The sequence below is a fragment of the Sturnus vulgaris genome, chromosome 6, assembly GCF_052056855.1.
Source record: "Sturnus vulgaris isolate bStuVul1 chromosome 6, bStuVul1.hap1, whole genome shotgun sequence".
In the NCBI taxonomy this organism is placed as follows: Eukaryota; Metazoa; Chordata; class Aves; order Passeriformes; family Sturnidae; genus Sturnus; species Sturnus vulgaris.
The window spans coordinates 28,451,999-28,479,594 of NC_142248.1; the positions used below are offsets into that span (position 1 = coordinate 28,451,999).

The following is a 27,596-nucleotide window of genomic DNA, read 5'->3' on the forward strand; positions in this document are numbered from 1 at the left end:
CCATTTCTAAGAAAATGGATATAGAAATAAAAACACACTTCCTCAACATATTTTAAAATATGCGTGTAATGGAAAAGCTGATATAATTGCAGAAATTATACCAAAAACAAAACACAATGTTGATATTAATTACTTTCCTTTTAACTGCTTGCTGCATTGGCAACATTTTAGTAAATATATTTATATGGAAACAGATTGTTGTTCCCTTATTTATTTTCCCATACTCTTTGTCCTTTTTTCTTCAACCAATTTTAAACTTAAATCCCATGATCTCCCTCACAGATAAGTTAAATTATAACAAATGAGTCTGCTCTCCTTCTGAGTGCTCTCTACAAGTCATAGGAGACCCACATTGGGAAGGAAGCTTCTAGTACTAGTTATTGACTCCACAGTCTGTAAGGCTTCATGTATTGAAGAGAGATGGAATGGGGAAACATAAATCACAAAGGCTTGCAAACTGTTCCAAAAGGTAAATGAAAGAAAAAAAAAAATCTATCCTTCTGTTTCTGAAGAAGGAGACAATCAATCACAGAAAATAGATAATGACAGGTACAGGAAGATTTATTAAAAGCTACATTAGGTTTGGGAGCAAAGATGTCAAATTATACTTCGCTGTCAAAGTCTCAAATTATAATTAATTAATATCATTACTGAAATTAAAAGTTCATAATGTTTTTGTGACTGTCATGACTGAAGTAGCCGACTTTTCATTTGCCATTCACTGGAAAATCTTAATGCTAATTCCACTGCAGAATTTTTACTGTCCTCAAGAACTATACAAACAAATTCAAAATACAGATTAGACTGGTGGAAATCAGTTTCAGCATAAAGAGACAATCAGTCACAAACCAAACTCTGTAGAGTAATTCACATATTTTAGTGCCATAAGCACTAAGTAGTGAGCTGAATGACCACTGTCGTTTCTACATCACTTATTTTTTTATCTTCAGAAAATTTCGTACTTGGTGCTGGTAAAAAACAGCTGAATCAGAGAATAAATATGCAAACTGTTTAACCAGATTGGTATTCAGATCACATGAATCCTATTTATCTTAAAACTGCCTAAAATTTATTAAAAAGTTTTGAAGCAACAAAGTTCTAGCTTGTTTAATTCGGATTAAGCAGTGTAAAAACATTTTAATATTTTAGGAACATTCATGCTGCATTTTTAGATTTCAGTCAATTTTTGCAGTGAATCACTTTTGGAATTCTTGAGATTGGAAGGGACTGCTAGAGGCCATTTATCTGAACATGCTGTGAGGCTTTGGTTACTTCTTTCCTATACCCAAAACAGGCTCAGTTGTACTTTGATTTGCAAGACTTTGACAGGGATGAGGTTTGGGAAAACGGAAAAATCAACTCGGAGTCAAGGTAAAGTGCTCCTGAAGTACAGAGGTACTTGCTCCTATGCTTTATTCCCACTATTGTTATTCAGTACGCTCTGCAAAATGATACTAAACCCAATCCATAGGTTCTGAAAGAAGAGAAACCAATTACCTTTAACCTCATCAAGTCTGCTCAGGACTTACTGCTGAGCAGTAACGTACCACAGCACTCATTCTAAAATGCAACACTCTCAAAGTGCAATGAAGCCTGAAATAGGACTTACCACTACATAGAATGTAACTTTCTTAATAGGTTCCCAGTACACAAAGTGGCTATTGAAAAGAAATGGAAGATGCTACCTTTCTGAAGGGAAGTATTTTGATATCCATATATTGATATGCTCAAAAAAACCTCCTAAAAACCGGTTTTAAAAGTTACTTTTGACACTCATGCAAAGGTATGCCTGTGTACGCAATCAAGATCTAATACATCCTATGTTTTATTGAGCATCTCCCAGCTGTACCAGAGATCCCATGACTTCACATGAACACAAGCTGTATAAGCACAAGGGAGTAGAGAAAAAACAGTCATAAACACAATTGAAATAGAATTAGTGAATTCAACTTTCACTGCGAAAATGCTACACAAGCCTGACACTAACTGGTGCACATGAAAGATCTTGGAAAAAATTCATGTTTGAGGACATCTCTCTGGTCCCTCAGAAGATACACAGCTTACACAAGTATGACTCATTACGCAGAGATTCAGAATTCAAGGGCAGCCCTTTTCTTTGGCATAGGTTTGGGTGACAAACAAAATACATTGTATGTCCCTGTTAAAAAAACCCAAACAACTATCAGTGGGATGTAATAAAGTATTTCCTAGGCAAAGATATCCCTCCAGCATCTAAAACTAAAACACAGCAGGATAATTAAGATGGTTCTAGCACTTTTTTTTGAAAAGTAGTGTCTCGGTCTTTCAAGTAAAAAAAAATTTTAGAAGAAAAAAATGTTACCTATAGATTTTTTCTGTGATATAATACTTACACGCTGAACTTGAAAGCGGTGAACTGCACAAAAAGCTGTTTTGAGATCGCCAACTAGAAGAGTGAGCAGCCACTTCTATATCAGAAATTTCAGCATCCACTTTCACATCCTATGGGAACCAAATAAAAACAATTTTATCAGTTACTATCAAGCAGCTGCAAACTTTAACATAAAGCATACAGCACACGTGCAGGCACATGCTGTGATTCCACACATGCTGGAAAAAAATCATTTGAATTCTCTGAATTCTCAGGACTGCAGTTAGATCAAATTAATTTGCTTATGAGTTTTATCCCCATTCCGCCACTATAAAATAGCTGCAAAAAACTGCTTTGCCTTGAGAAAAACACTGGCAGCATTTGGAAGTCTTTGCCACTACAGCAAGTTGTAAAAATGCTCTTTCCTGTTCACATCACATCCACAGTTCAGGACATATCATATTAGCAAGGCAGATATCAGTGAATGATGACTTCTTCATCAATGAACGGTTCATATTTATTAATTCAAGTTCCACAAGTAGTAATAAATATAAATCTATTTTCTCTGCCACTAAGGAAACTTCAAGTTCATTGATTTCTCATATCAAAATACCTAAAAATGCTTTTGAATTTTTTGTGTTAAACCATTAAATAAAGTCTGAAGTACAATGTTACTATTTATAACTAAACCAATACAGCATAGCTTCTTGGTGAGGAAAGTCATTTGGTCTATAAGCTAAAAAGAGAAGATAAATTTAAAAAGGTCATTTAAACAAAAATCCCTGAAAAATCTCTATTAGCTCTGCAGCAAGTAGTCCCCAGTTACAATACCATCCAAAATAAGATTAAAAGTTTGGCTTGGTATCCAAATTACTCAGTTTCTTGAAATGAGAAGAGGTAATAATGAATAAATGCATCAGTTGATAAAACACACAATTTTACTGCTGAATTCTTATCATAAACAGCCTTAGGGAATTTTGTTAAAACATCTTGCAATTTATCATTCATGCTGATACTAAGATTTGAAAACTAAACAGAAAAAAAACTTCTACATTAATTTAGAGATACAATGAGCTTTTGTTTCATCATTGAAGAAGGATTTATTCCTATTAAGACTAATTGGAATTATACATATTAATCTCCTTATGTGCTGATGAGAGACTTAATACCTAAAGTGTTCCTAGCACAATAACAATTTTTAAAGAATGAAAAAAAGTTTTTGTCTTTCCATTCTGCTTCCAGAAATGCTTTAAAAGAAGAGCTTTTGAACAAGAAAGGTGCTTTTACCAGTATCTGCAATACAAAATAGCTTTCTCTTTACAGAAGTATTAATGTGCCTTTTGTCATATGCTTCACTGACAATTACATCTGTAAGTTGTGTCTGAGTAGATGGTCAATTGTCTGTGGCAGGGAAACTCTCCTAAAATATTTGTATCTCTACATCAAAATATTTATCTCTTGTTTTCGTCTGGCTTTCTGTTTTGATTTTGCTTCTGTTGCTATTTTCTTTTAATACATTATATTTATAGGTTTTTTCCCCAATTTCATCTTTATCTTCTATTATTTGGCCCTGTTTTAGTTGAAAAATCAAGATTGTTGTACCTGATGGTATTCTGCCAGCCTATGGCCCACTCTTATTACTGGAAAGCTTCCATTTTAACAGATACATAATAGAAAAATAGAAATTAAAATTGAAATTAAAATTAATTAATAAAATAGAAATTTTATTTTTTCAGGGCTTCTAAGGGACAGGTATTTTAAAGCCATCTGACAAGACTACAGAAGAGTAGGAAGACTCGGTGGGGACAAAAGAAATCATAAGAAAGAAAGAAAAAAAACCTGCTTTTAAAGGAACATTCAACTTTGGTTTAATTTTTCCCCCTTAAAATGAAAAAAGGCTGGGACACAGATTAGATAATGCCTGTCTGAGATCAATGTTGGCAAGCAAGCTGAAACAAGTGTATTATAAAGAAAGGCTAGAAAGAAAAACATAACAGAGGGGAAAGATTAATTCCAGAAATAATTTCATCTAAAATGATCAATGTAAAAATTTTATATAAGAAATGTGGATTTTCTTATCACCTATCAAATATCTGTCTACTTTGTATAGCAGGGACACTGTACGCAGCATGAACCAAAAATACCAGGAAGAGTCATGTCCTCAAACCTACACTCTCCCAGCAATTAATTTTAGAGACTCCCAACTGACGAACAATAAAATAAAATTTAAAAAAAAGCTTTTGAGTTAGTTTCAAAGGAGGGTACGAAAGGCAAGCATTAAAGTTTTTTTTTTAGTCTAAGCTAGCCTGATCACTGAAATCAGATTAGCACCCGTCTGTTACTTGGTTTTGAACATTCTGTTCTATTTGCAACAGCCGTGACAGCAAAGAGTACTGTATGTCATGCAAAACCCCAATTAGGCCTAACTAAATAGAAACCATTAAATGCTCTCGGTTGTCTAAAGAAAGAGAATTGTTTTGGAATCAGCTTTGTACTGGATTCTGATTATTGAGTTCAAATCACACAAGCTCAGTAAGTTCAGTCAGCTTAGTGCAATGTTATGTTCTACTGTCAGCTGATTGCATTCCACTTAGCTTTTCAGTGTTTTCCAAATTTCAATAGCTACTGATTTAGTAACACCTATGTGGAGGGAAGAGAAATTCAAGATACTGAAAATTGTTATCAGCAACAGACTGATTGTGCCTGTTTCCTCCTTTAAATTCTTTCTTACAGAAGAGCAAGATGGCTTTTTTTAAGTAACTTAATACCTTCTTACAACAGCAACTTGTAAAGCTAACATATTCTGTATTTATTTTACCTTTTCCACTTTTTAAAAGACATATTGTAAGTATGTTCTCATTTTACAGAAGGAAGATGGTTACAGATAAGTTGGGAAATACAAACTTCTTTCTGATATAATGTATGATCCTTGGTTTGAGCTCAGTTGCTTAGAGACACAGGTATGACACATTGCCAAAGAAAATTATATGATTGAGGTATGTAGCAGAAACACTAGTATTACTCTTCAGGTCTGATCAGATATTTTAATCACTTCCGTAAGAAATCGTAGTTCTGCTGAAGTAAGCTGCTATCACAATGACAGTGATATGACAATGAACAAGTTAATAAGGGAAAGAAAGCATGTTAATAATTGGAAAGTTGAACTCATTATAGGCAAAGTTTCTAAAGAAGAGCATTGGATTTGTATTGTAGGGAGTAAGTTGTTCATGCTTAGCACTGCTATAAGTCCAATGAGTGACCTTTAGCAAACCACTTCCCTTCTGTTTGCCTGGGTTTCATTTATGTATGAAAGAGACATCATATAGAATCGTTTGCAAAGAATGCAATATCAACTACTGAAAAATTACTACATGTGATTTATAAATTAGTAAACCTTTTTATAGAGGAAATGGGTTTCTGTATCTTTTACTTGAAACGACAAGAGAAAAATGAACAAAACAATTAAAGAATTGCTGTAGACAGCAATTTGACAAATAAGGTAACTACTTCAGAGTAGTAAGACACAGTAAGATACCTTTCTGTGAAAGTTGAAAGATTTTTGGGAAGTATCCACGGCAATGAAGGCAACCCTTAATTCATCAAATTTCATGCCATGTCAATATTCCTGCCATGCCATCAGCCATGGCTGCTATATGAAACAAAAACATTCATGCATAATTTGAGTCTGTGTTTGTACTAGGAGTTAATAAGGTACAGTTATGCTGCTGATTGAAAGTAATTGAGACACAAAAGTGGAGTACACACACATACCTTGACTTGCCCAACTTTTTGCTTTGAATCTTCCAGCTGCTGATGCAAAGAACTCACTATTTCTTTATACTTCATATACCTCTCCTCAATCATCTCCCTTCGGCAACGGGACTCCTAGAAATGCATTTAAAGATTCAGATGATTTCATAACGTGAAAAGTAGCTAGAAATTCTGATATTGTCAACACAGGTATCATCAAGGATTTTCACCACAGCAAGAACAAATTAAGTACTAGCATTCAGAGGCTGAACTACAGGGACCATACAAAAGCATAATGTTCTGTACAGAAAAATAATGTTACAATATATGTAGATTAAAATGGAAATGGCCTTATCCTTAACTGGTGAATGAGCCCTTGTAACCCTTTCCAAACTTCAGCAATATCATACCTTCTAACAAAAATTCTGTAATGGTGAAAAATTAATTATAACACTACAGAAAAAAGCACTAGGGAAAAAAGGGTTCTAAGGATATGGACAAAACAGTATTTTTAACAAGAAAACATAATGCTTCTCACTGAACTAGCTAATGATACACTTGAATTAACAAACCTCCTAGACAACCTGAGAGGATTATCAAAACTTACTTCCTCTTTCCTTCTCCCTTCCTACGAAAAAATTGAAGGAAGAACTTCCTAGCTATTGTACAAAAAATCCAATATGTTACTTGCGAATAGAAACAGTAATGAAGCTCCAAACTGACATCCTTCTCAAAGCTAAGGCATAAAGCTTAGCTCTCTTGAATAACAAACTTTCTTAAACAAAACACTGTGTTGATAGGGACTCATCTTCAGAAAACCATCTCTAAAAACTCAAGCATGAAGGAGAAGGACAGAGCCCAACTGAAAACAAAGATTTTGCATTCCAATCTCACAAATATTGGCTAAATTATAACTAGAACAAACCAGAAAATGACAGTGTAATTTCATAGCAGTGTTAAGTGAGAGAGGGCAAGTGTGACGGAAATTGCAGATGCCTGCTGAGAACAAAATTTTTCCTTTAATAGAAACAGAAGGTAAACACAGGCTTCTGTCAGAGCAAAAAAGCTCTTCTGGGGATACCTGGAATGTGAAATTAAAACTATACATCTCAATAATATTGTTCATAAAAAATCCAAATATCTTAACCAGTACTTGCATTACCAAATCTGTTGATGATGACAGCAATAAAATGGTGAAGAATTGTTAACTGATGACCTCGTGCAGGAACACAAAATGAACAATGCTCCAAACAAGTATGTTTTGAAATGTTTATGACAACCACAGATTAAGAAATGTTGCATAAGAAACAAAATGCAAATCATTATGTATTTGTTGATCTGTGGTTTAATACTGATTTAAAATTTATGTTCTGCAAGGAAGTTATAAATTCTTTTTTACTAAACCACCCATTTCATAAATGGAAAGTAACTGTGGTGCAGGAGTTTAGCCACTTAGCCACTGAAGATCTAATCTGAGCCTTATCACCCTTGACAGTATGTCACCACTATTGTCAATATGTTCCACTATGTCCAAACACATCCTGATTGGATAGTGGTGCTGAGAAAGTAAGTGACAAGTATTGTCATTATGTCAAATCAAAATAAAAAGTTGTAAAGATCATCTATCTTCATTCATTAAGTTAAATATTGAAACAACCGGCACAATTTATTTAATTATAAAATTTTCATTTTTTAACACGTAATATCAGAATTTACCACGCAATAAAAATATTCTGAAACAGTAATTAACACATGACCTGTTATGCCCAGTTATCAATGTTTGTCTACATTAGGGAGCATAGAACTAAATTTATAACTTCAAAAAGATCCATATAAACATGAAAAATATGCAACTGCAAATATCCTATTAAACACCTTATCTTATTCATAGAGCATATTAATTAACCAAAATATTTTAGAACCACTGAGAGAGTCAAATGAAATCTTTCTCACTCCAGTATCTTTGCAATCTTCTAACAGGCTCAGTTTCTCAGGCACAGACTCCAGGTGGTTTAAAGCTACTCGGGTACTCTAAAGAACAGAACACAAAACATTAAAAATTAATTCATTCTTTCAGCCATCTCACACATTAAAAACCCCAGTCTTATCAGCATACTAGTTCAAGCTTCCTCAGTTAGAGTGTTGACTTGCACTAAGCCCAATCCCACGTAGCTGTGGGACTCACTAAAGCAGCCACATCAGAGGCTCCAGCCAGCCAGACCTGCTGATGGGAGATGGAGCTCTCCAGGTCAGAGGCTGCCAGGAGTGCCTGATGCCTCTTCGTGAGGCTGGGGCTGACAGTTCTTTTGCAGAAGGTAAGCTGTGCTTGAGGAGCTGGTCACCAGGTGAAGGAGCTACAGAAGGAAGTTGAACAGGCTACACAGTGTTTGAGCAAAGAAGCAGAAGAGAGACTCATTATTTTCAGAGTCTCACAGTCCCAAGACTCTCAGGAGTCATGAACCTCCATTATAGTGGGGAAGTAGATGGATTCAGAACCCTGCAAGGTAATTAATCAGTCAAAGGACTGGTAGCCAAGGGCCTGTTAAAGATGAAGGCTGGAGGCAGGTCACAGCACGTACTAGGAGGAAGGTTCCTCCACCTTCTCAGAGTTCGACAGGTAGAACTGGCACCTTCCACAACACATGTGAGGCTCTGGAACTAAAATGCCAGAATGATGAGGTAGGTGAAGGTCTTTCTGGGATACTGAAGCCTCCTAAAACACCCACCACCTGTATTCTGCACTTAGATCTCTGTTAACATGAAGAGTAGTTGTAATAGGAAACACCCTTCAAAAGCAAATGGAAAGTCCAATATGCAGATTACAGGGAAGTCTGCAGTCTCCAGGGACTAAAATAAGAGACATTACTGATATGGGAAGAATAGAGAGATGCTGCTTGTCACTGCAGGGAAAAACTTCATGGAGTCAAAGCTCTACTGGGGTTGAAGCTGGCCAGAAATGTGGAAGACAATAAAAAGAGTTTTAAAAAATATTTTAATGGCAATAGGCAGTGTAAAAAAATCCTCGTCCCCTTACAGGATGAAGATGGTCACTTCACAAACAGTGACAAAGACAAGACAATGGCATTTAATGCATTCTTTGCCTCTGTCTTCAACATGGATGACTGACCAAGGGGATACCAGTACCCTGAGCAGGAGGACATGACTGTGAGAATAATCAACCCCCAATTGACCCTGAACTTGTGTGGGATTTGCTGCTCCAGTTGGATCCCTACAAACTTATGGGGCCTGAAGGGATTAATTCGAGACTCCTCAAAGAGCGAGCTGATGTCATCACAAAATCTCTCTTGATATTTTTTGAGTGGTCTTGGGAATCTTGAGCAGTTCCATTTCACTAGAAGCTGGTGAACCTTGTCACAGTTTTAAAAGAGGGCAAGAAAGAGGACACCAGGAACTACAGGACTGTCATTTTCACTTTAAAGGCCTGGTAATGTTATGGAAAAAATTATGCTAGGAAGTATTGAAAAACACCTAAAAGACAACATCATTGCTCACAGCTATCTTGATTTCATGACAGGAAAATCCTGTTATTATCAAACCTGATTTCCTTTTATGACCCCCTTGAGTCCTGTACGCAGTTTTGGTCACCACACTATAAGAAATACATTAAACTGTTAGACATCATCCAGAGGAGGGTAATGAAGATGGTGAATGGCCTTGAGGGGAAGCCATGTGAGGAGTGACTGAGGTCACTTGGTCTGTTCAGCCTGGAAGAGATTGAGGGAAGACCTCACTGCAGTCACAACCTACTCATGAGAAGAAGAGGAGGGTAGGCACTGATCTCTTCCCCGTGGTGACCAGTGACAGGAGCCAAGGGAATGGCCTGAAGCTGAGTAAGGGGAGGTTTAGGCTGAATATTAGAAGACAGTTCTTCCCCCAGAGGGTGGTTGGGCATTGGAATAGGCTCCCCAGGGAAGTGGTCAAAACACCAAGCCAGACAGATTTCAAGAAGAGTTTGGGCAATGCCCTTGGGTACATGGTGTGACTCTTAGGGATGGTGCTGTGCAGGGACAACAGTAAGACTCAATTATCCTTGTGAATCCCTTCCAACTCAGCATAATTCTGCAATTCTATGATTTTTTTTTTTTTTTAATAAAAATATATGCAGTGAGTACTAAGATAAATGTAGAACAAGAAAATTTCCTATTTTCAGATTAGGCATATGGGATGTACTACTGAAAAATGAATTGCCACTCTAGGGAGAGTTAGGGTTGGACTCAACAATAAGATTTGTATCATGCAAAAAATGTAGTCTACTGCAAACTGCAAAGAACTGAAGAAAATAAATATCATGGGTTTGGTTTTTGTGTGCAGATGAATTTGGTTGATTGTGTACAAAGAACAGTCACGTCCCACAGGCCAGATGCCTCTGTAGCTTCTCAAAGGCTGCCCTTCTATTATTTGCCGAAGAGCAAGTAAAACCAGAACTGTTTGTACTTTCTAAACAACAGTTAGTATTGCCTCCACAGTTCTAAAAATCACACTTCTTTGGATAAGGTTCTGCTAGTCTGGTATTTAATCTACCGATAATGGGCTTCATTAACCATATTACTGCCGTGGCACTTTAAAGCAAAATCTTAAGACAAATAAATTCCATCAATCCTGAAATTAATACTATGTTGTAAAGCCTGTGAAAACCGAGTTAACTTGCCTTTAACTACAAAAGCTCTGTTACTAGTTCTGGAAAATCTCAATCTGACCACCATGAAAAACATTCCATTTATATCCTAGACTTGAGACCTGAAGAGACTAGAAGTTTCAGTCACAACAGGAGAAGAAAAATCAATGGGAGCCTCTCTGCACAACTGGCATCAACTTCAAGAAGATGGAGACAAGGAGTGAGGAGTAGAGAATCAGAAATTAACAAAGTAACCTAAATGAAGACACACCATCTGTTTAAAAGCAATGATGTCTGCCTTGTTGTTAGTTCCAAATGTTTTTAAGGTTTTAAGAAATATTCATAACGAACAAAAAGTCTAATTTCATAAACAATGGGATTCATTTGCAGCTAACTTGGACTGAACTTGTAGTCAATATTCAGTACCAATGAACTAAATTAGGTAGAGGATATGAGACTTGTTCTTCTGCTCCTGCAATTATATGTATGCAAAAATATTATGCATATAGATACATTTCTCTATCTGTTTACGCACTTTGTTTTAATACAGATAACCTGTGATCTGTTCTCATTAAAAAATGAACTCACGCCCTAGGTGTAAGCTGATGCCTTAAGACATCCCATTTTTCAATTCTTTCTCTAATTTCAATGCCAAGACCTCATGTAAACACTGTCTGTAAATGGATTTAAGGAAGATCTTAATCATCTGGTCTTCCAAAGTGTCTCCTAAAAATGTCCCCTCTATTTCATGCACTTATTGTAGAGGAAAAAGAAATCAGCTGTTTCTCTGCTAGTCCTTATTAATTACATAATTAAATATAATCTTGAATGCAGAAGACCAGCCTTTGGGTTAGATGCACATTAAGTCTTTGGTTTTTTGGTTTTGTTGAGAATCACGTGAATAAAGAATGGTATATGCTACTTGGATTTCCAAAAGGTGTTTTAGAATCCTAAAGATTAAATCTAACTTCACATTCAAAATGATGGGCTCTAAGGTAGTCATTGCTGCTCAGGAAGTAGATCATGTGGTAGTGATACATATTACCAAGAATCTGCTAATGCAGTGCTCAGTATCAATCAAAAAAGCAAAATCAACACTCAATATATTCAGAAAAGGATAAAAAAGCCAGAGAATATAACTGTCCCATATCATTAATCCAATTGCATCTTGGCTGCTGAGTGCAGATGTGGATCTTTATTTCATAAGAGAAATAGGGAAAGGTCAGAGAAGTTGAACAAGAATTTTCAAAACCATGGAGTGCTGTTTCCAAGTGAGAAAAGAGAAACACAATACTCTAAAGAACAGGACTCTTCAGCCAGGAAGAGAGATGCCTAAGGGCACTAATGACCAATTTCCATAAAATCATAAGTCACATAAAGATAGAAAATTCTATATGGCTTTAAGCAGAAAACTGGGCAAGTTCATGAACGAGAAAGACCATAGAATGGTTCCAAATTCACAGAAACTACATCTAAGTCTGGAAGCCTTTGAGCTTTGAATGGTTGGAATCAGAATGAATGAATGGGAAACAAAATACATGTCAGTCCTGTTAAGACTTCCCTAAGCATTTTACTTTGGCCATTGTTGTGATGTCTATAGCTCGGCTAGATTGACCTTTGGTCTTGACCAGAATGGTTCTTTTTATATTCTAAAATTCTCACAGCCCTCTGAGCAGTCTGAGGGACTTGAATAGGATAACACACACTGACATTTTCAGGGACAGTAATGTATGTCTTTTCCATAAAGTAAATGAAAAGAATGGTATTAATGTGCAAATAAAAACAGAAAAAAGTTTGTTGTTAGGAAAGGTTCAATAAGGAAGGTGGCAACAAAAGAATACATTGAAGAATGTGTGGGAAAGATGATGAAAGAGCTTTTAGCTAGCCCATAGAACTGGTCTGGTAATCAATGAAAATCACAGCAACCTCTTCAAGATAGTTCAAATGCCATACTTGTATCATTAATGACTACACTCTATTCTATTAAAAAGATAGATTTAGCTACACAGATAAAATCTGAAAAAGGATGTTAAAAGTACCTGACATAGAGGGCAATTAAGCACTGCTAAATTTTTTCCCAGAAATCAGAAAGCTGTATGCCATAATGCATACAAATAATCCTAAAGAACAGCAATCACATCTGTCTGCTTATGTATAACAAGCAACAGCAGGTACTGACCCAGTGCACCGATGGTACTGATAAGAGGAAAAAATGCCCATTGTACTGATTGAGGCAGTATTAATGGCATTTTACTTAACAGCAGCTCTCTTCGATAGACTGAGTGCTACTAATCTTTCTGTTTTTAAAATAAAGACTATTTACTTTTAAAAGGGGAGTTCTATGTTTTCCCAGAGAATGACAAAACAAATTACTTATTTTCCATGACTTCATACAAACACTTTGATGTTTAAACCACATGTGAACAGTTAATCCTCCTATACTGATGTGCTCTTGGTAATAGACGGTTTCACACTGTCTCAAGGGACAGATCTAAATCACAATCAGACACATTTTATTTTTAGCCTCAAAGCTGCAATGCTAAATGCAAATACATCAAAGCAGGTTTGTATATAGTACTCCTGAAGTTTGCCTTTATAGTTAATATATTGAAAACACATAAACATAAACCAGAAACCAAACTTCATTGACTTTCAAGTACAGTAATCCTTTCTTTGTGAGGTAGGTAAAAACAAATGGCTATCTGTATTGCACAGATATTTTTTTTAAATGTGAATTGATTTAAGTACCAGTTAACTAATCCCCAGAGAATAACCATAAAAAGATTAAATGCAACGTCATTTTAACAGGCTTCAATGCATGTCAGCAGGCAGCTACAATTCAAACGAAAGACACAATGTTAGAGGTGACCTAAAATGACTTATTTTTAAATGACCTTAGTGTACTGAATACCTAAGTAGCAAGAATAGGATGCACGCAGCATGTTTAAAAGTATCCTTTGCTTTCCCTGTTAAGATCTGCAAAAGTATGCACTATCAGCTTCAATCTCCAGCTCTCCATGGATAAATCATAGACTTTTCTTTTAAGGAAATGGTTCTGCTTAAGAGGCCTGAGGTGCTCTGTTGACTTTTATATGCCAGGTAAACTCTGATAACTGGGACATTCTGTGAATAGCACATCATATGTAGAGAGGGAACTTTCAGAGAAAACAAAAAAATGTATTTTGTATCTTTATATTCCACGCATATCATGACCCCAATTATACCACTGTTTTGATGATTTCAGCACGTCAAGAAGTCAAATTACCTATACAAAGCTAGGCAATACATGTAACTATCAAAGTACAATTTCAATGCTCAATTGGCTTTTTTTTTTGTATTACATTGTTTCATGAGAGTTTGAACAAGATTTTCTTAAGCAACAACTACCCTAATGAAAAACAAATGACCTTTCCTAACAAAGCATTGCCAATGTCAAACTACTTGAACATTTAATTTAGATTCCAGATGTTTTTGAATGGGGTGGACCACATTTTAATTAAAGGAACTTCATGGATGCTTCCTTTCCAGTTTGCAATGACATGGACTGTCTTTTCTCTCATTCATGAGCACATGACATCCCTGTGCTAACTAGGAGAATTGTTTACATGGGAAAATATTAGGAAAGTATTTTATGAATTTGCATTTGTTTGATGCATACTAGCAGCTGGAAACATGGAGAAAGCTGCTGTCTTTTGGAAAGTCAGCTTTCTGTGAATCATAATTCAGTGCTCCAAGTAAGCTGGGGTTCCACAGAACTAGCTTTTAAGAATCTATCCTATATCATTTACTAAGACATTGATCAGAGACATCCAGATATAATTCCTGTAAATTAAAAGAAATACAACACAAAAAGTAGAGTGTGTAAAGTAATACAGTGTTAGTGGGAACACATCGTCAAAAGGTGTAAAGATTTCCTTGTTGCTCATCTTTAATGTTACAAAGCATTGCAGGCTAAAAATCTTTACATGTAATTTACGTTAAAGGTCTGTATACTAACAGTATTTCATCAAGCCTTCCAGAAAGCATTGCAAAAATTCAGTTAACACACCTTTCATGGGAAAGAAGAAATATCATTCAGTTTTTCAGGTGAGAAAAATTTAAATACAAAGAGAAGTGATTTAAACCAGGATTCACAGCAAATCAGTGTCTGAGTAGTAAAAGAATTAAGAGTTTTCCTTATGGATTTCCCTACTTTAATAAAAAGCTGCCCAATAATGTGAGAAAAAATCTGTGGTGGCATCAAGAGGTGTAACTGATGCCTGTGCTCCTACAGTTATAACTAGAACAAATATAAAGCATTTAAATCTAAAATGAAGGACCTAGCAAGGACATTAAAAACATCTAGTCGATAGGCTGCTGTCAAACAAAATTTAACTTATTTTGTGATATATAAACCAAACCAAGAAAAATAAAGAAAGCACATACCTATGTCTTATCAAGATACATTCTGTGGAAGAACTCAGATACACATTCCACAGATGAAAGGCCAACATAATTCATATAAGAAGCAGCTGAGAGAACTGGGGTTGTTTATCATAGAGAAAAGGAGACTCAGGGGGAACCTTATCACTCTCTACAACTGAGTGAAAGAAGGTTGTAGCCAGCTGGGGGTTGGTCTCTTTTCCCAGGCAAGTGACAGGACAAGAGGACATAATTTCAAGCTGCACCAGGGAAGGTTCAAGTTGGACATTAGGAAGCATTTCTTCACTGAAAGGGCATTGGAAGGGCTACCCAGGGAGGGGGAGGAGTCACCACCCCTGGAAGTGTTCAAGAAACGACTGGATGTGGCACTTGGTGCTATAGTTTAGTTGACAAGGTGGTGTTCAGTCAAAGGTGGGACATGATGGTTTCAGAGGACTTTTCCAACCTCAGTGATTCTATGATTCTCTAATTTCTCATGAGAATCCTGTGGATAGAATTCATAGGATCTCTCTTTAAAATTACATTTACATGCATCTACCTACTATGTTCAAAAAAGAAAAACTGAGAACACTGTCTACTACTACTCCTAGTTCAACTGAAATAAATAACTTTAGATAACCTAAGTCTTTTGCAATAAGGATTTTTCCCTAGATTTTTACTCTCTCTAATTAAAAACTGAAGGATTTTGGTTTATTAAACTTTGGCCAAAATGTTCAATATTCGTAACATGTGGAACACATTCTCATAATTTTGAAAGAGCATGTAGGGGCTCTAGCAGGAGCACTGCCAGCAAGTCAAGTGAGGTGATCCCTCTCCTCTAGTCAGCCCACATATGAAGTGCTGCCTCCAGTTCGGGGTTCTCCTGTACAAAAGAGACATACAAGAGCCAGTCCACCAAAGGACAACAAATTTTTTAAGGGACTGGAGCATCTCTCCTGTGAGAAAAAGCTGAGAAAGCTGGGATTGCTTAATGTGGAGAAAAGAAGGCGCTGGAAGGTCTCATCAATGTGCACAAGTATCTGAAGGGAAGGTGCAAAGAAGAGGGAGTCAGGCCCATTTCAGTGCTGCCCAGTGACAAGCAGTGGCACAAATTGAAACACAGGAGGTTCCATCCGAACACAGGAAATGCTTTTTCACTCTGAGGGCTAGAAAACTAGAGGTGATTGTATTAGGAAAAAACTAAAAGAACAAGGGAAACACCAAATAGTAGGGGGCAGAGGATGGACAAGTAGCTAGGCATTAAATTATTGCAGTAAATACATAGGATGAGAAGACAACATCAAGGAAGAAGGGAAGAGAAAGCCGAGCATTAGGAGAAAAGAAACAGTGAGCTGCCAGCACCCTCAGAAAGCAGAAGTTACTTGGTGGTAATGAGCAGAGGAAAGACTCTGGGAAACCCAACGAAGGGAAGTGACACACTGGCTCACCGATGAAAGGAAAGGAAAGGGCGAGGCAGGCAGGACAGAGGATCTCAAACTGCTCCTGGTCATTTTTATAAGATCAAAGAATGGCTCTGTTCTGGGAGGACCAGAAAGCCTTTGATGTAATGGTAGTTTTGGCAAGATGCTACAGAATCAAAGCAAGAGGAAAAGAAAGTATTAACCCTTCGATTCAGTATTTCCTCAACATTCATACAAGCAAAGTATGAAAATCATGAAATAATCTCAAGAGCTAACTGCAAGGCTTACTTATTGATGGAAGGTAGACTGAGAGAGACACAGAGAAGAACAAGCACATAAAAATGGATGGTGTCAGGCAGTCATATAATCTCTGCAAAATGCATTTGGTATTGTTATCCTTCCAATTCTTCTTTTAAATTGGACGATAAGCTGGAAAACTGATGCAAATTTGAGCCTGATACTACAGGAGAATAATCTAATAACTTCTACATTGCTGAGTGGATACAGACAGAAATTTGTTTTACTGGTATTCAAAACCTCACTTTCTTGAACATAAAAATGCATTACAATAAAATGCATAGATATTCAACCTGGACAGAATATTCATATTAAATAAAAATTTTGCTGAATACTTACAACATTACTGCAGTTAGATTTATGGATATTGTAATAAAAAGTTGGATTGTGTCCAGAAAAGTCTCATCCAAGTATTCTAAGTGGTAACCTCAGTTTTGGGTTCTCTACTGAAAGCAACAAGCTGTTTTATTCATCAAAGGATATAGAATGTATATGTTCACTGGAATAACTTCAGGATTTGGTTGATTTCAAATTAAATTTTTGTCTTCTATGTCAGACTAGTACTAGTAAGGCAGAGGAACATGAATTGCAGCTTATGCTCACAAAGAACAGTATGTATTTATAGAAACCCACTAAAACCCCAAGCACACCATTGTAGCAGTGTGCACCTACAAAATGCAACCTGACCCCTTTATGAGAAATAAATACACTTTTCATTGTAGTCTCATCTGAGAATACAATGGAGACTTTTTTCCCAAAAAGTCATATACCTTTCTCTATATATAATACAGAGCCAGATCTTGTATGCAACAACTAAAGTATACTCAAGAATAAAGTAACTAATTTTCTTTAAAGATAAATAATATTCATTCTCTCAAAATGTCAATAATTGCAAATAACTGATTACTAAAGTAATTAGAATATTTACTTGTTAATAGCTATGAAATAATTAAATTCACTTTAATTAACAGCATTAAACCAAATAAAAAAGTGAAACAAAACACATAATCTCTAGATACTCAAAACCTCAGTTTTGCCTATACTTGTTACTCCTCTGGCACTTCTAAAGAGTTGAAGGATTATTCCAGAAAACATCTAGGCTCTTTAGCTCCTTTTATATCCACTAGTGAGTCTGTCTAACAAACCTTGTTCTTCTGTTCCTAACCTGCACGACTTGCTGAAGCAAGAAGTGGTGTACCTATCTATTGAATTATAGATCAAAATTGATCTGATTGAAAAAAGAGCCAAAATATCCAAAAGCTTCTAATTGGGTACTATTTCTTCTCAGGCTCCTTAAGGAAGTGATCAGATCATGTGTAATATCTTGAAGGAGGTTCATAATAACAGCCCATTCCTCTGGAAACAGGAGCTGGCTAAGGAAGTAGAAGACCCAAGAAACAGGAGATGGAGCTTCCAGCTCAAATAGACGGCTGAGAGAAGGAGCTGACAGGGCTCAGAGAGAGGCAAGGGACCTCCTTGTTTTCAGCAACTCACAAAATCACTGAGTTACATTAAGCTAGGCCTGGAAGGTTAATTCATGCAGAGCTCTGAATGGAATCTAAAAGGTTCATGTTACAGTTCTTTCCCAACTTTTTTTTTTAAGTTGGCAAGTTCATCACATGACCACTACAACAATTTTACTGGCAAGTGCAGGAGGTAGAAATGAGTAGATTGTAGAGAAAGGGAGAACAGTGGGATAGTATGATAAATAGGTTATCCTTTTCTTCCATCTGAAGAATAACTTAAAAATTTTCCTTTTTAAAGTGGGAGACATTGGAAGTATAAAAAGGAGAAAAGCTCCAGAAGAAAATAGAAAGAAGCATTTGTCACAAAATACGGACTGAATTTGCATGACATTGGGGTGTTTGCAAGCAACTATCCTCTGCCTGTGTCAAAATAACTCTGGGAGCAGAAAGGACAAGGAATTAGCAGGCAGTTTAACTCATGGTTTGTAAGGAATGGATATATGCCTGAGTTGTTGTCAAGTAAGCAAACCATGAATAAGAGAAGGTCCTGAACAGAGTTAATGTTCTGTCAACACCTGACAGTCACACAACACCATGTGAAGTGCCTGAACACTGAATGTCAGCATTAGCTTCCTGCTTCCACAAGGCAGGTGTTGCAGCACAGCACTATGAATTCCAAGAGGCTTTTCATGATTGAATGAAAGATTTTTTTTAACATATTGAATACATTTAAAATATATCTTTGAAATCAAAAACTGTTTTCAGAGATGCAGACACTACCAGAAAAAATAAAATAATAATTTGCACAAATAAATTTTAGAAGTTTTTACTTGCAGCATTGATATCGTCTCAGTAGTCTTGAGACATTGATATTATCTCTTAGATGAAATTTTCTGGATTTCTCATGAAAAGAAACTATGGGCCTGATACATATAATTTGTGATGTGTTATTATACATTCCTATATGAAAGGAAAGAAGAATGTGTCTGAAACTATAGGACAAGCTGAAACTCATTCCAACTATTCCACCTGATGGACTTACTACCTTGGGACATCTGCAAAATGCATTCACAAAATATACAGGCATAAAGTTTTGTTCTTCCAACTTAATATCATATTAAATTCTATTAATTAGTGGTTAAAACTACGTTCCTTTACTCTGTTTGTTGCAGTGTTGATATCAGCAGATGAACTGATTCTGTCCTGCACCTCCCAGATCAAACCAATAAGCGCAGAGTAGTCACTGAAATAATTAGATCTATCACACTATGTTAGAAAAATAATATCTTTTGTATGGATGAAATCTACATTTCTCTTCCCAGGGATGGGATGAGGACTGAACTGTACAGAAAAATGACAACACTAAAATACACTGTAATTCAAGTAATGAGTATACAAGTACTGTAATAAAATCTACACAGAGAGCTGCAGTGCAAAATTATCACACCTTCTCTTAAAAGTAAAATGACAGTTAAAAACCCAGAACTGTAACCCTTTTAAAAATATATATAAATAATATTTTCATAATTTAAACAAATTATCAGCAATAAAATTGAGACTGGCTTGGAAATTAATTTAAGAAACTTACCATTTCTAAGGCCATAATACGTTCCTAAAAGCAAAATACAAGATGCCATTAGAAAGCAAAGAATATAAACACAGTGTCAGTCAAAGAATGATGAATAGGATTCATTTTGGGGTTTTGGTGGTCTCATATGTACAGTTTTTTATGTACAGTAAAAAACTCACTGAGTAGGAACTGTTGTACTTAATTGGATGTCTTTATCGTACTATCCCACTTAGAAATTTGCCCCAAAAATAAGAAACCACTCAGAAACAAGGTGAGAAAGGATTTGAAAAAAATTACCCCACAATATATTTTTCTCAATTAGAGCATTAAGTTTTCAATATTGCTGATTTTACTCCTATATATCCCAAAGAATGATTTCTTTTTTTGATCATCTCTAACTGTAAATCTAGCATGTTTTGAAATTCATGTCATCTTAGCATCAGGCTTAGTTTTCTTTTGTGCACTTCCTTAGAAAGTTAAAAACTAAGTTCTATATCATTATTCTTTCATCCAGAAATAACTCTGAATAATGTTTTGTTAATAACAGGATGACATTAGTCAAATAAATAAAATAAACTTGTGTCAGTTTTAATCCAGCACAAAATACTGAGAACCCAGAATTAGCTAATTTACTGTATGTATTTTAACATTCTTGTCCCATTGTGAAGTATTTTTGAGAAAAATACAAAGTTATTAAAATCAAGATAGTGTACTCTGGTACTACATCCTGACTAGGTATAGTATTTTAAATAATTTGACAAAACATATAGTCAAGTGCTTAGGTGAGTCCACATTTAGAGTATGTGACCATTAAGATGTTACAGGAACTCTTATCTTACTCAAATATTACTAATTTATTTCTCAGGCAAGATAGTGTATCACATGCTAAAGTCTTTATTCTTCCTCAGAAGCCAGGTCTGAGATACAGATTATTTCTGTACGTCAGAACAAACATATGACAAAATTATTATATTGAAAACTCAGAAATTTTTATTCTGAGATGCTTGTTCCTCCACAATATTGCAGTAGCAAACATTCATATTTATTTAAAGATTCTGCAACAAAGCACATACACATTGCCATAAAAAGATGGTGTCTACAGATCTCATAAATTTCTGGTGATAATGAAGAGCAATTCAGACATAGATTTTCTCAGTTAAAGAGGACTACTTTGAAAAAAAAGGTTTTAGAGTAAGTGAGGATGGTTCCAATGATAGAATAAAGAGTGTTTTCAAAATGACTCATGCATTAAATAAAGTGCATTATATAGTTGCCAAATTCTAAAAATATAATAAACTCTTACAGTATCAGCAGTTAATTTTCTGAAGATTAGCATCTAATGTATTAGGAAATTTGCCATGGATAATTTATACACTACTTGACTGTGACAGCATGGATATCTGAAGGGAGAAAAAACTGCTATCAAGCATTTGAATATAAGAACAGCAGCCAGAGCAGTACAATTCACACACTTAACTAGAACTACCAGTCAAGGAAAGGAATAAAGCAATTTATTCAGGAACATGACAGTCAAGCAGGCGCATATAGCCATACAAGACACTACTATGATGCAACTTCCTGCAGTCTAAAATTACTCCTCATTCAATCAGAAGTAATATCTTTAGAACAATTTGTCAACCATGAAGCTTCACATGAAAGCAGATGCAGAGTTGCTTCACATGAAAGGAGATCTTTTTACATTGATGTAACTAGATATGCACCTGTGTAAACTGCTTGCGCAGACAAGCTCTCAGCCTTGTTGAACTTGTGCTGCCAGAAGGCCAGGCCAAGATTTTTGTTTGAACAGGAAACAGCTGGATTGGTGTGTTGTGTAACTTTTGGGTCTTGCAACTTGTCTCTTCTTACTGGATCAAACTGTTCATACACTAACTTCTTTGATACCTCTAGCTCTCAAAATGCCTTCTATTTATTATATGAGAAGGCTTATCTTCAAACAAACTCCTATGATCAAAACTCAGGTCAACACACAATGTCATTTTCCTTCTGAGCCTTATCTTCATCAATTCCCTCACAAATGTCCTGCTTTCAGTACACTTACAGAATGCTGACTCATTGATACTCTTCATATTGTATGTAAACTTTTATGTATTCATATTGGGTATTGTTTGCAGCAATTTGTTGTTAAAAATTTCTTTTTTTCTTTCTGAGTTCGAAGAACACACACATAACCCTCCTTCATAGCCTCCTGAGCCTCACGATTCAGACATTCCAGCCCAGTTTTGCTTTCTTAGCCATTTCAGTTTGAAAAGAGTATGTTTTCTTTGACTGTAATGCTTCAATACTATTCCAAAGCTGAGCTTAGGGTAAATCTGACTTTTTAAGCACAAATTTAAAGTGCTTAGCACAAACAGCTTTACTGCTAGATGACATAGAATAAAGATTTATAATATTGTATCAGGTCCTAGCAAATACTGACTGGTCCATTCTTCCTCAGAAAGGTGGCTATGAACATTTAGTGCTTCAGAGGCTTTAAATACTTACTCAGAATACCTTACTTTCAGTTTTATTCAGTTTTACAAAATAAAGTAACACAGAGAATTTAACCTAACCAGTGAAAAAACTCAGCAGTGAGTATTACTAGGTATTGGGCCTGTATTTGTCTGCACATATTTCCAAATCTGAATTTAAGCTAGAAGGCAATTCAGAAAATCATAATGCTGTAATACAATACTGTTGTTTTAGAAATTTAACAAAAAATGTAGCTAGTTAGTTGAGCAGAAAATATACCTGGAGAGCTCCCATTTCTTCCTCTCTTCTGTGTGTCTTCTCTAGTAGCTCTGCAAAATGAAAAATGGAACTTGTAAATTCAACTTCCTGTCTCATGGCCTGATAGAAAAAGTACTGTGTAAAACAGTAATTGAGTTTTTTATTTTACAGATTTCACAAACACCCCTTTTCAGCTGATTAAACAACAGATGAAATCTATCAGTGATATGATTATTTCCAAGCATGGGCTGTTGAGGTGACTGAAAAACAGTCTCAAGAACACAGAAAGACAGTTTGACTGGGGGGGAAAAAAGCTTTAAGATTTACTCAAATTCAGATAAACTTTTCTATACTGAAATAAATCTTCTGGTGTATTTTTCGTATTGAATAAAAAAAATCAAAGAGATTCTCTCAAAAAATTGTCTAAAATTGATTGTCAAAGCTAGGCAATTATATATGAAAAGTTACTGTAGAATACTGCAGACTATTTTGACTGACAATAATTACCTCCTCTCACTAAAATGGAACAATTGTGCTAAGGAAAATAATTCACTGTAACAAGATATGGAAAAAGTTTCTTATAGTTTCTAGAAGATAAAGTCCTTATATCTTGTATGGTCACAGGAGACAATTATAGACATTGGCACATATATGCACATATGTAACATTTCACATTAAAAATTAATTTTGTTGGAATTCTGTGGCTTATGTCATGAGTTACTTTTCCCTTTTATTTCATTCACAGAGTTTTATGATTAAAATCATGTTTTTGATAAATTGCGACATACTCAGAATTCTTGGAAACCTTAAATTTATAACCTCATAAAAAGCAGGAAAAACGAAAAAACATGCTGCAGACTTATTGCTATTTTAACAATCAGAAGTTCACTCATGAGTTCTGCATGAGAAGAGCACTGCTTTATCTAAGCCAGAGACTGACTTTGAATTCAGAAGTGCACCAGTTTGCTAGCAATTAGGAAAGTTATGAGATTATGGAACTGCCTGACAACGTCAGAGGACTGACTTCTGACTGTCGATTCCCTCAGCATCCAAGTACAGAAATTGCAATAACGTTAAGATAGAGAATGCATTGTGTCTGCAACAAAGCAAAGATGGTCACTGGCCTTCTGTGGAGGCTCCTTTCATCCATCCTATGAACAATCTTTGAGTTTTTCCCATTAAAATTTTGTTTGTAAATGAAGTTGCACAGTGGCATGGGTTGCTACAACAATCCTGCTATCCTCTTTTTTCAAGGCCTAATGTAACCACAGGGTACTTGGGGATTTTTCAAAGCAATACATCATTATTCTCATGGGGCACAGAACACATCAATTTATAAATTTACTAGAAGAAATAGCATTATTGAAAAAGGCACCTTTAGGGCATTGAGGGCTCTTCTCGAAAGATGAATAATACATGGAAAAAGACAGCAAGAGAAATGAGATGTAGAAATATTCATCAACACATTCCCTTTTTATTTCTAGCTAAATATGAAGCTTGCAATCCAATAAGAAACTATAAGCTAAAACTACTAAAAAAATCAGATATATTTCAGATGTTTAAAACCGCTCAAAATCAACAGCAAGCTCAGGATATTGTCTGCAAAACTGGAGATCATACTTTTGTGCAGTTATACAAAAACAATTTAATTACAGTGCTTAAATTACAACTCATGTAAATATTATATCTCACTGAGCTATGCATCGGTAAACACCAAGTGAGTGTCCTTGAAGCTACACTACAGATTTAACTAATCAAACTTACAGGAAAAATATAGGCTATGATTTAAAACATTCTGTCAGAATCATTGTCTTGCAGTTTGCCTGACACTGCACCACCACATTATGTTGCAAAACACTGCAAATACTAAGGTGGAGATGAAGATTATATATTCCATCATATCACACAGACAAATGAGGGAAAAAGTGTTATTCGAACAGATTTTACACACACGCACACACACCCCAGTTGTAATTTTTACTGCTGGTGAAAAGTATCAGAAAATAGATTTAGGAGCAGATATTTATTGATTGAAATGAGTAAAGTGCAACTGTACTATCTTATTTATCCTAGCTGATCCATTAATATGCCAATAACTAACTACAGTGTTAAAACTCCTTCATGAACAAAAATGTTCAAGTCCTTTACCTCTGTGCTGGGTGTAACAAAGGTGGGACAATGAGTTTCTATAACTGAATTTATAATTTCTATAATGTACTGGGTAAAACAAAACATTTCCTTTTGTTTCTAACATGATGTCTGGACTGTAAATGACTTTTTAATATGTATAACTCTTGTTTCTAATCTACTGCCTTCAACATCTTCCTTGTGTTTCATCCTGATATTTCTCTTTATTTCCCTTTCACTTTGCCTGGTATTTGATGTAGATTATTCACTTAAGAGTATCTCCTACATTTCATTTAGAAAACCCCTTCCAACTTTTCACTTGTCCTAAGAAACAGTCCAAAATTCTCCTCATCAGTTTTACAACCTCTCTGTATCTGTCATTACCTACTACACTACTACAGTGTCTGCCTTATAATGAATTCAGAAGTTCAAGAGTGGATACATTATATATATTCTAATATACAGTTTAAGTACGCAAGATATTTGGCCGAGTTGCTGTAACCTCATCTACAGCCCAAATATGATTGCATTGGAATAGTTTGTCTGAATATGAGATTAAATATATTCAAAAAACTGAACTATAAGGTTACCAATAAAAAAAATTATAGGTCCCAATGTGCTGCCTTTAAAGAGGCCTTTATCAAAAGAATGAGGATTTTTTTTTCCCAAAGCTTAAATGAGATCTTTTAGTTCTATTCCTGGCTCCCCTCTATTCCTGGGAAATTTTCTGTGCTTCATTTCAACATGGTTAAAGAAAATATTTCTCTATTTTCTGACGTGAAGCTCAAACAGTGCACTGAAATCCACGCAAAATATTCCTATGAACTTCCTTATGAATACAAAAGGTGACGACAGCCCAAAACTTCACTGTCTTAGCAACTGCCTAAGGTATGAGCTGGGAGAGAGATTATGTCTATTATATTTCTTTAGGATGATGTTGATTCCCAATTGAAACTACTGTAGGAGGAGTATGAGGGAGGGTTGTGAACATAGATGCAGTTAACACATCTTGAAGCACAACTATAAGCCTTGTTGTTTTCCTTTGAATGACCCTTATGTACCAGCAGACATGCTGTAGAGGATTCCAAAAGCTCCTGAGGGACCTTAGGGCTTCTAATTAAAAAAAAAAAAAAAAAATCACTAAAGAACAACTTCCCAAAACAAGCATCACTTCCTAGATGCTTTAGTAAGTTCCAGTAAGTTTCATTAAGAAACAGTTATTGACACAGACAAATAGAAGGCTAATCTTGGAGTGATAAAATAAAAACATCTCGTTCTGATTAAAAGAAGGTTTCATTATGAAGATGTGATCAAGGTACAGGTCTTCTAGCACTGTGGGGTTGAACTTACAAAGGTGTGTATATTTATTTATCATCAAGTTGCATATTTAGATGTATTTATTATACATATATTAGAGGGTACGCTCACAAGATTTTTAGTGATGGGGCACCCAATCAAAGTTTGGAGACTAGTGCTCAGTATTTGGAACCTTGGAACAATCTCACTTCAGAAATAAGCAGACTATAGCTGGCACTTACCATTAAGAATTTTATTTTTTTCAATAAAGGCTTTTAATTTTTATAAAGCCTTAAATGTTTTCCAGCCTCTTACTCCAGAATTCTTTCTCCTTTATATGTCAAGCAGCATACATCGCAACACACAGAACCGAGAGGAAAAAAATCAAAGTTAAAGGCAGAACACGGTCTAATGAGAAGGGTGTCTATGGGAACAGAAACTGTGTGGGAAGAATGAGGAAGAAAAGAAGGGACTAGAACTACTTATATAAAGGGGCAGAACAAGAATATGTGGCTTATTATTCAAATAGAGGCTCTCCTATAAGCAGTGGATCATATCTGCAGACCTTACTGTAGCTTTTGAGCCACAAGTGATTGGTACCAACTAATCTTCAAGTACCAAATACATCCTTGTATGTAGAAAAGGAACACCTATCTGTATGTTAATACAAACCTAAGATTTTTTTATCTATGAGTGCTGTCTCTAAACAGCTGCCACTATCACAAATTCAGAGGTGGCAACCCAGGCATTGCTTGTTCTCTGAAGTAGTGTCCAAATAAGCAAGCTGAATAGCAGACAGAACAGAATCAAAGGTCTTTTCTAGAATCTAGAGAGATGTTACATCAGAATTAACACAGCTGGGATAGCAATAAAGCTATTAACTCACAGTGAGTCACAAATGCAGAGCTATAGAACACCTTCCATTTGCATTATTTGCTCAACTGTTCTCTATAAAGATGCAAAAGCATATAAAAAGCATATCAAGTCAGACCACTGGAATTACAGTTTTAGGCAGACTCATTAATCAATCAACTTGTCTCAGTCTTAAGCAGCCACTTTTCATTGCCAGGAATACTAAATCTTCTATATGAGTGTCCTTGCACTATGGACTTTAATCTGCTTCACTGCTGTAGGATGATGCCACCATAGCTTTTCTTATTGAAGCCTTTAGTAAGCCATTATTTTACTGACAGAAAAAAAACCACTGCAGGCTAGAATTTGTTTCATGCCTCTATTTAACAATTTCTTTAAAACTTTCTTTAAATGCACATATTTCACACAAAATTAATAACTTAGACAGAAATAAGAACTTTCTTGTCTGAAAACAAGAACTACAGATATCAAGAATAGTACAACCAAAAAAACCCGCCAAACATGAACAAAATCATTGTAAATGGATCCAGTAAAGCAAAAGGTTTATCTGAAAGGCATGGCTTCTGCCATGAAAATAAAAATGGAACACACCAAATACCAAAAATGCAGTTGAAATTTCCCCCCGCCCCATTGTTTTTAATTAATGTCTTGGATAGCTGGTTTGAAAATGGCTTGGGAGTCT

General features: G+C 35.5%; 1 protein-coding gene across 3 annotated transcripts in view; it reads right to left on the bottom strand.

The window, feature by feature from the left end:
* CEP128 (centrosomal protein 128) overlaps nucleotides 1-27,596 on the bottom strand; it is a 209,145-nt gene that overhangs the window by 119,765 nt on the left and 61,784 nt on the right. For all 3 annotated transcript variants that reach the window (XM_088167434.1, XM_088167433.1, XM_014869832.2), the window contains exons 20-24: nucleotides 22,640-22,689; nucleotides 19,910-19,933; nucleotides 8,054-8,131; nucleotides 6,122-6,235; nucleotides 2,373-2,481 (exon numbers count right to left, since the gene is read on the bottom strand). In XM_088167434.1, coding sequence (XP_088023560.1) covers nucleotides 2,373-2,481; nucleotides 6,122-6,235; nucleotides 8,054-8,131; nucleotides 19,910-19,933; nucleotides 22,640-22,689 — 375 coding nt within the window. The remainder of the gene's footprint in view (nucleotides 1-2,372; nucleotides 2,482-6,121; nucleotides 6,236-8,053; nucleotides 8,132-19,909; nucleotides 19,934-22,639; nucleotides 22,690-27,596) is intronic.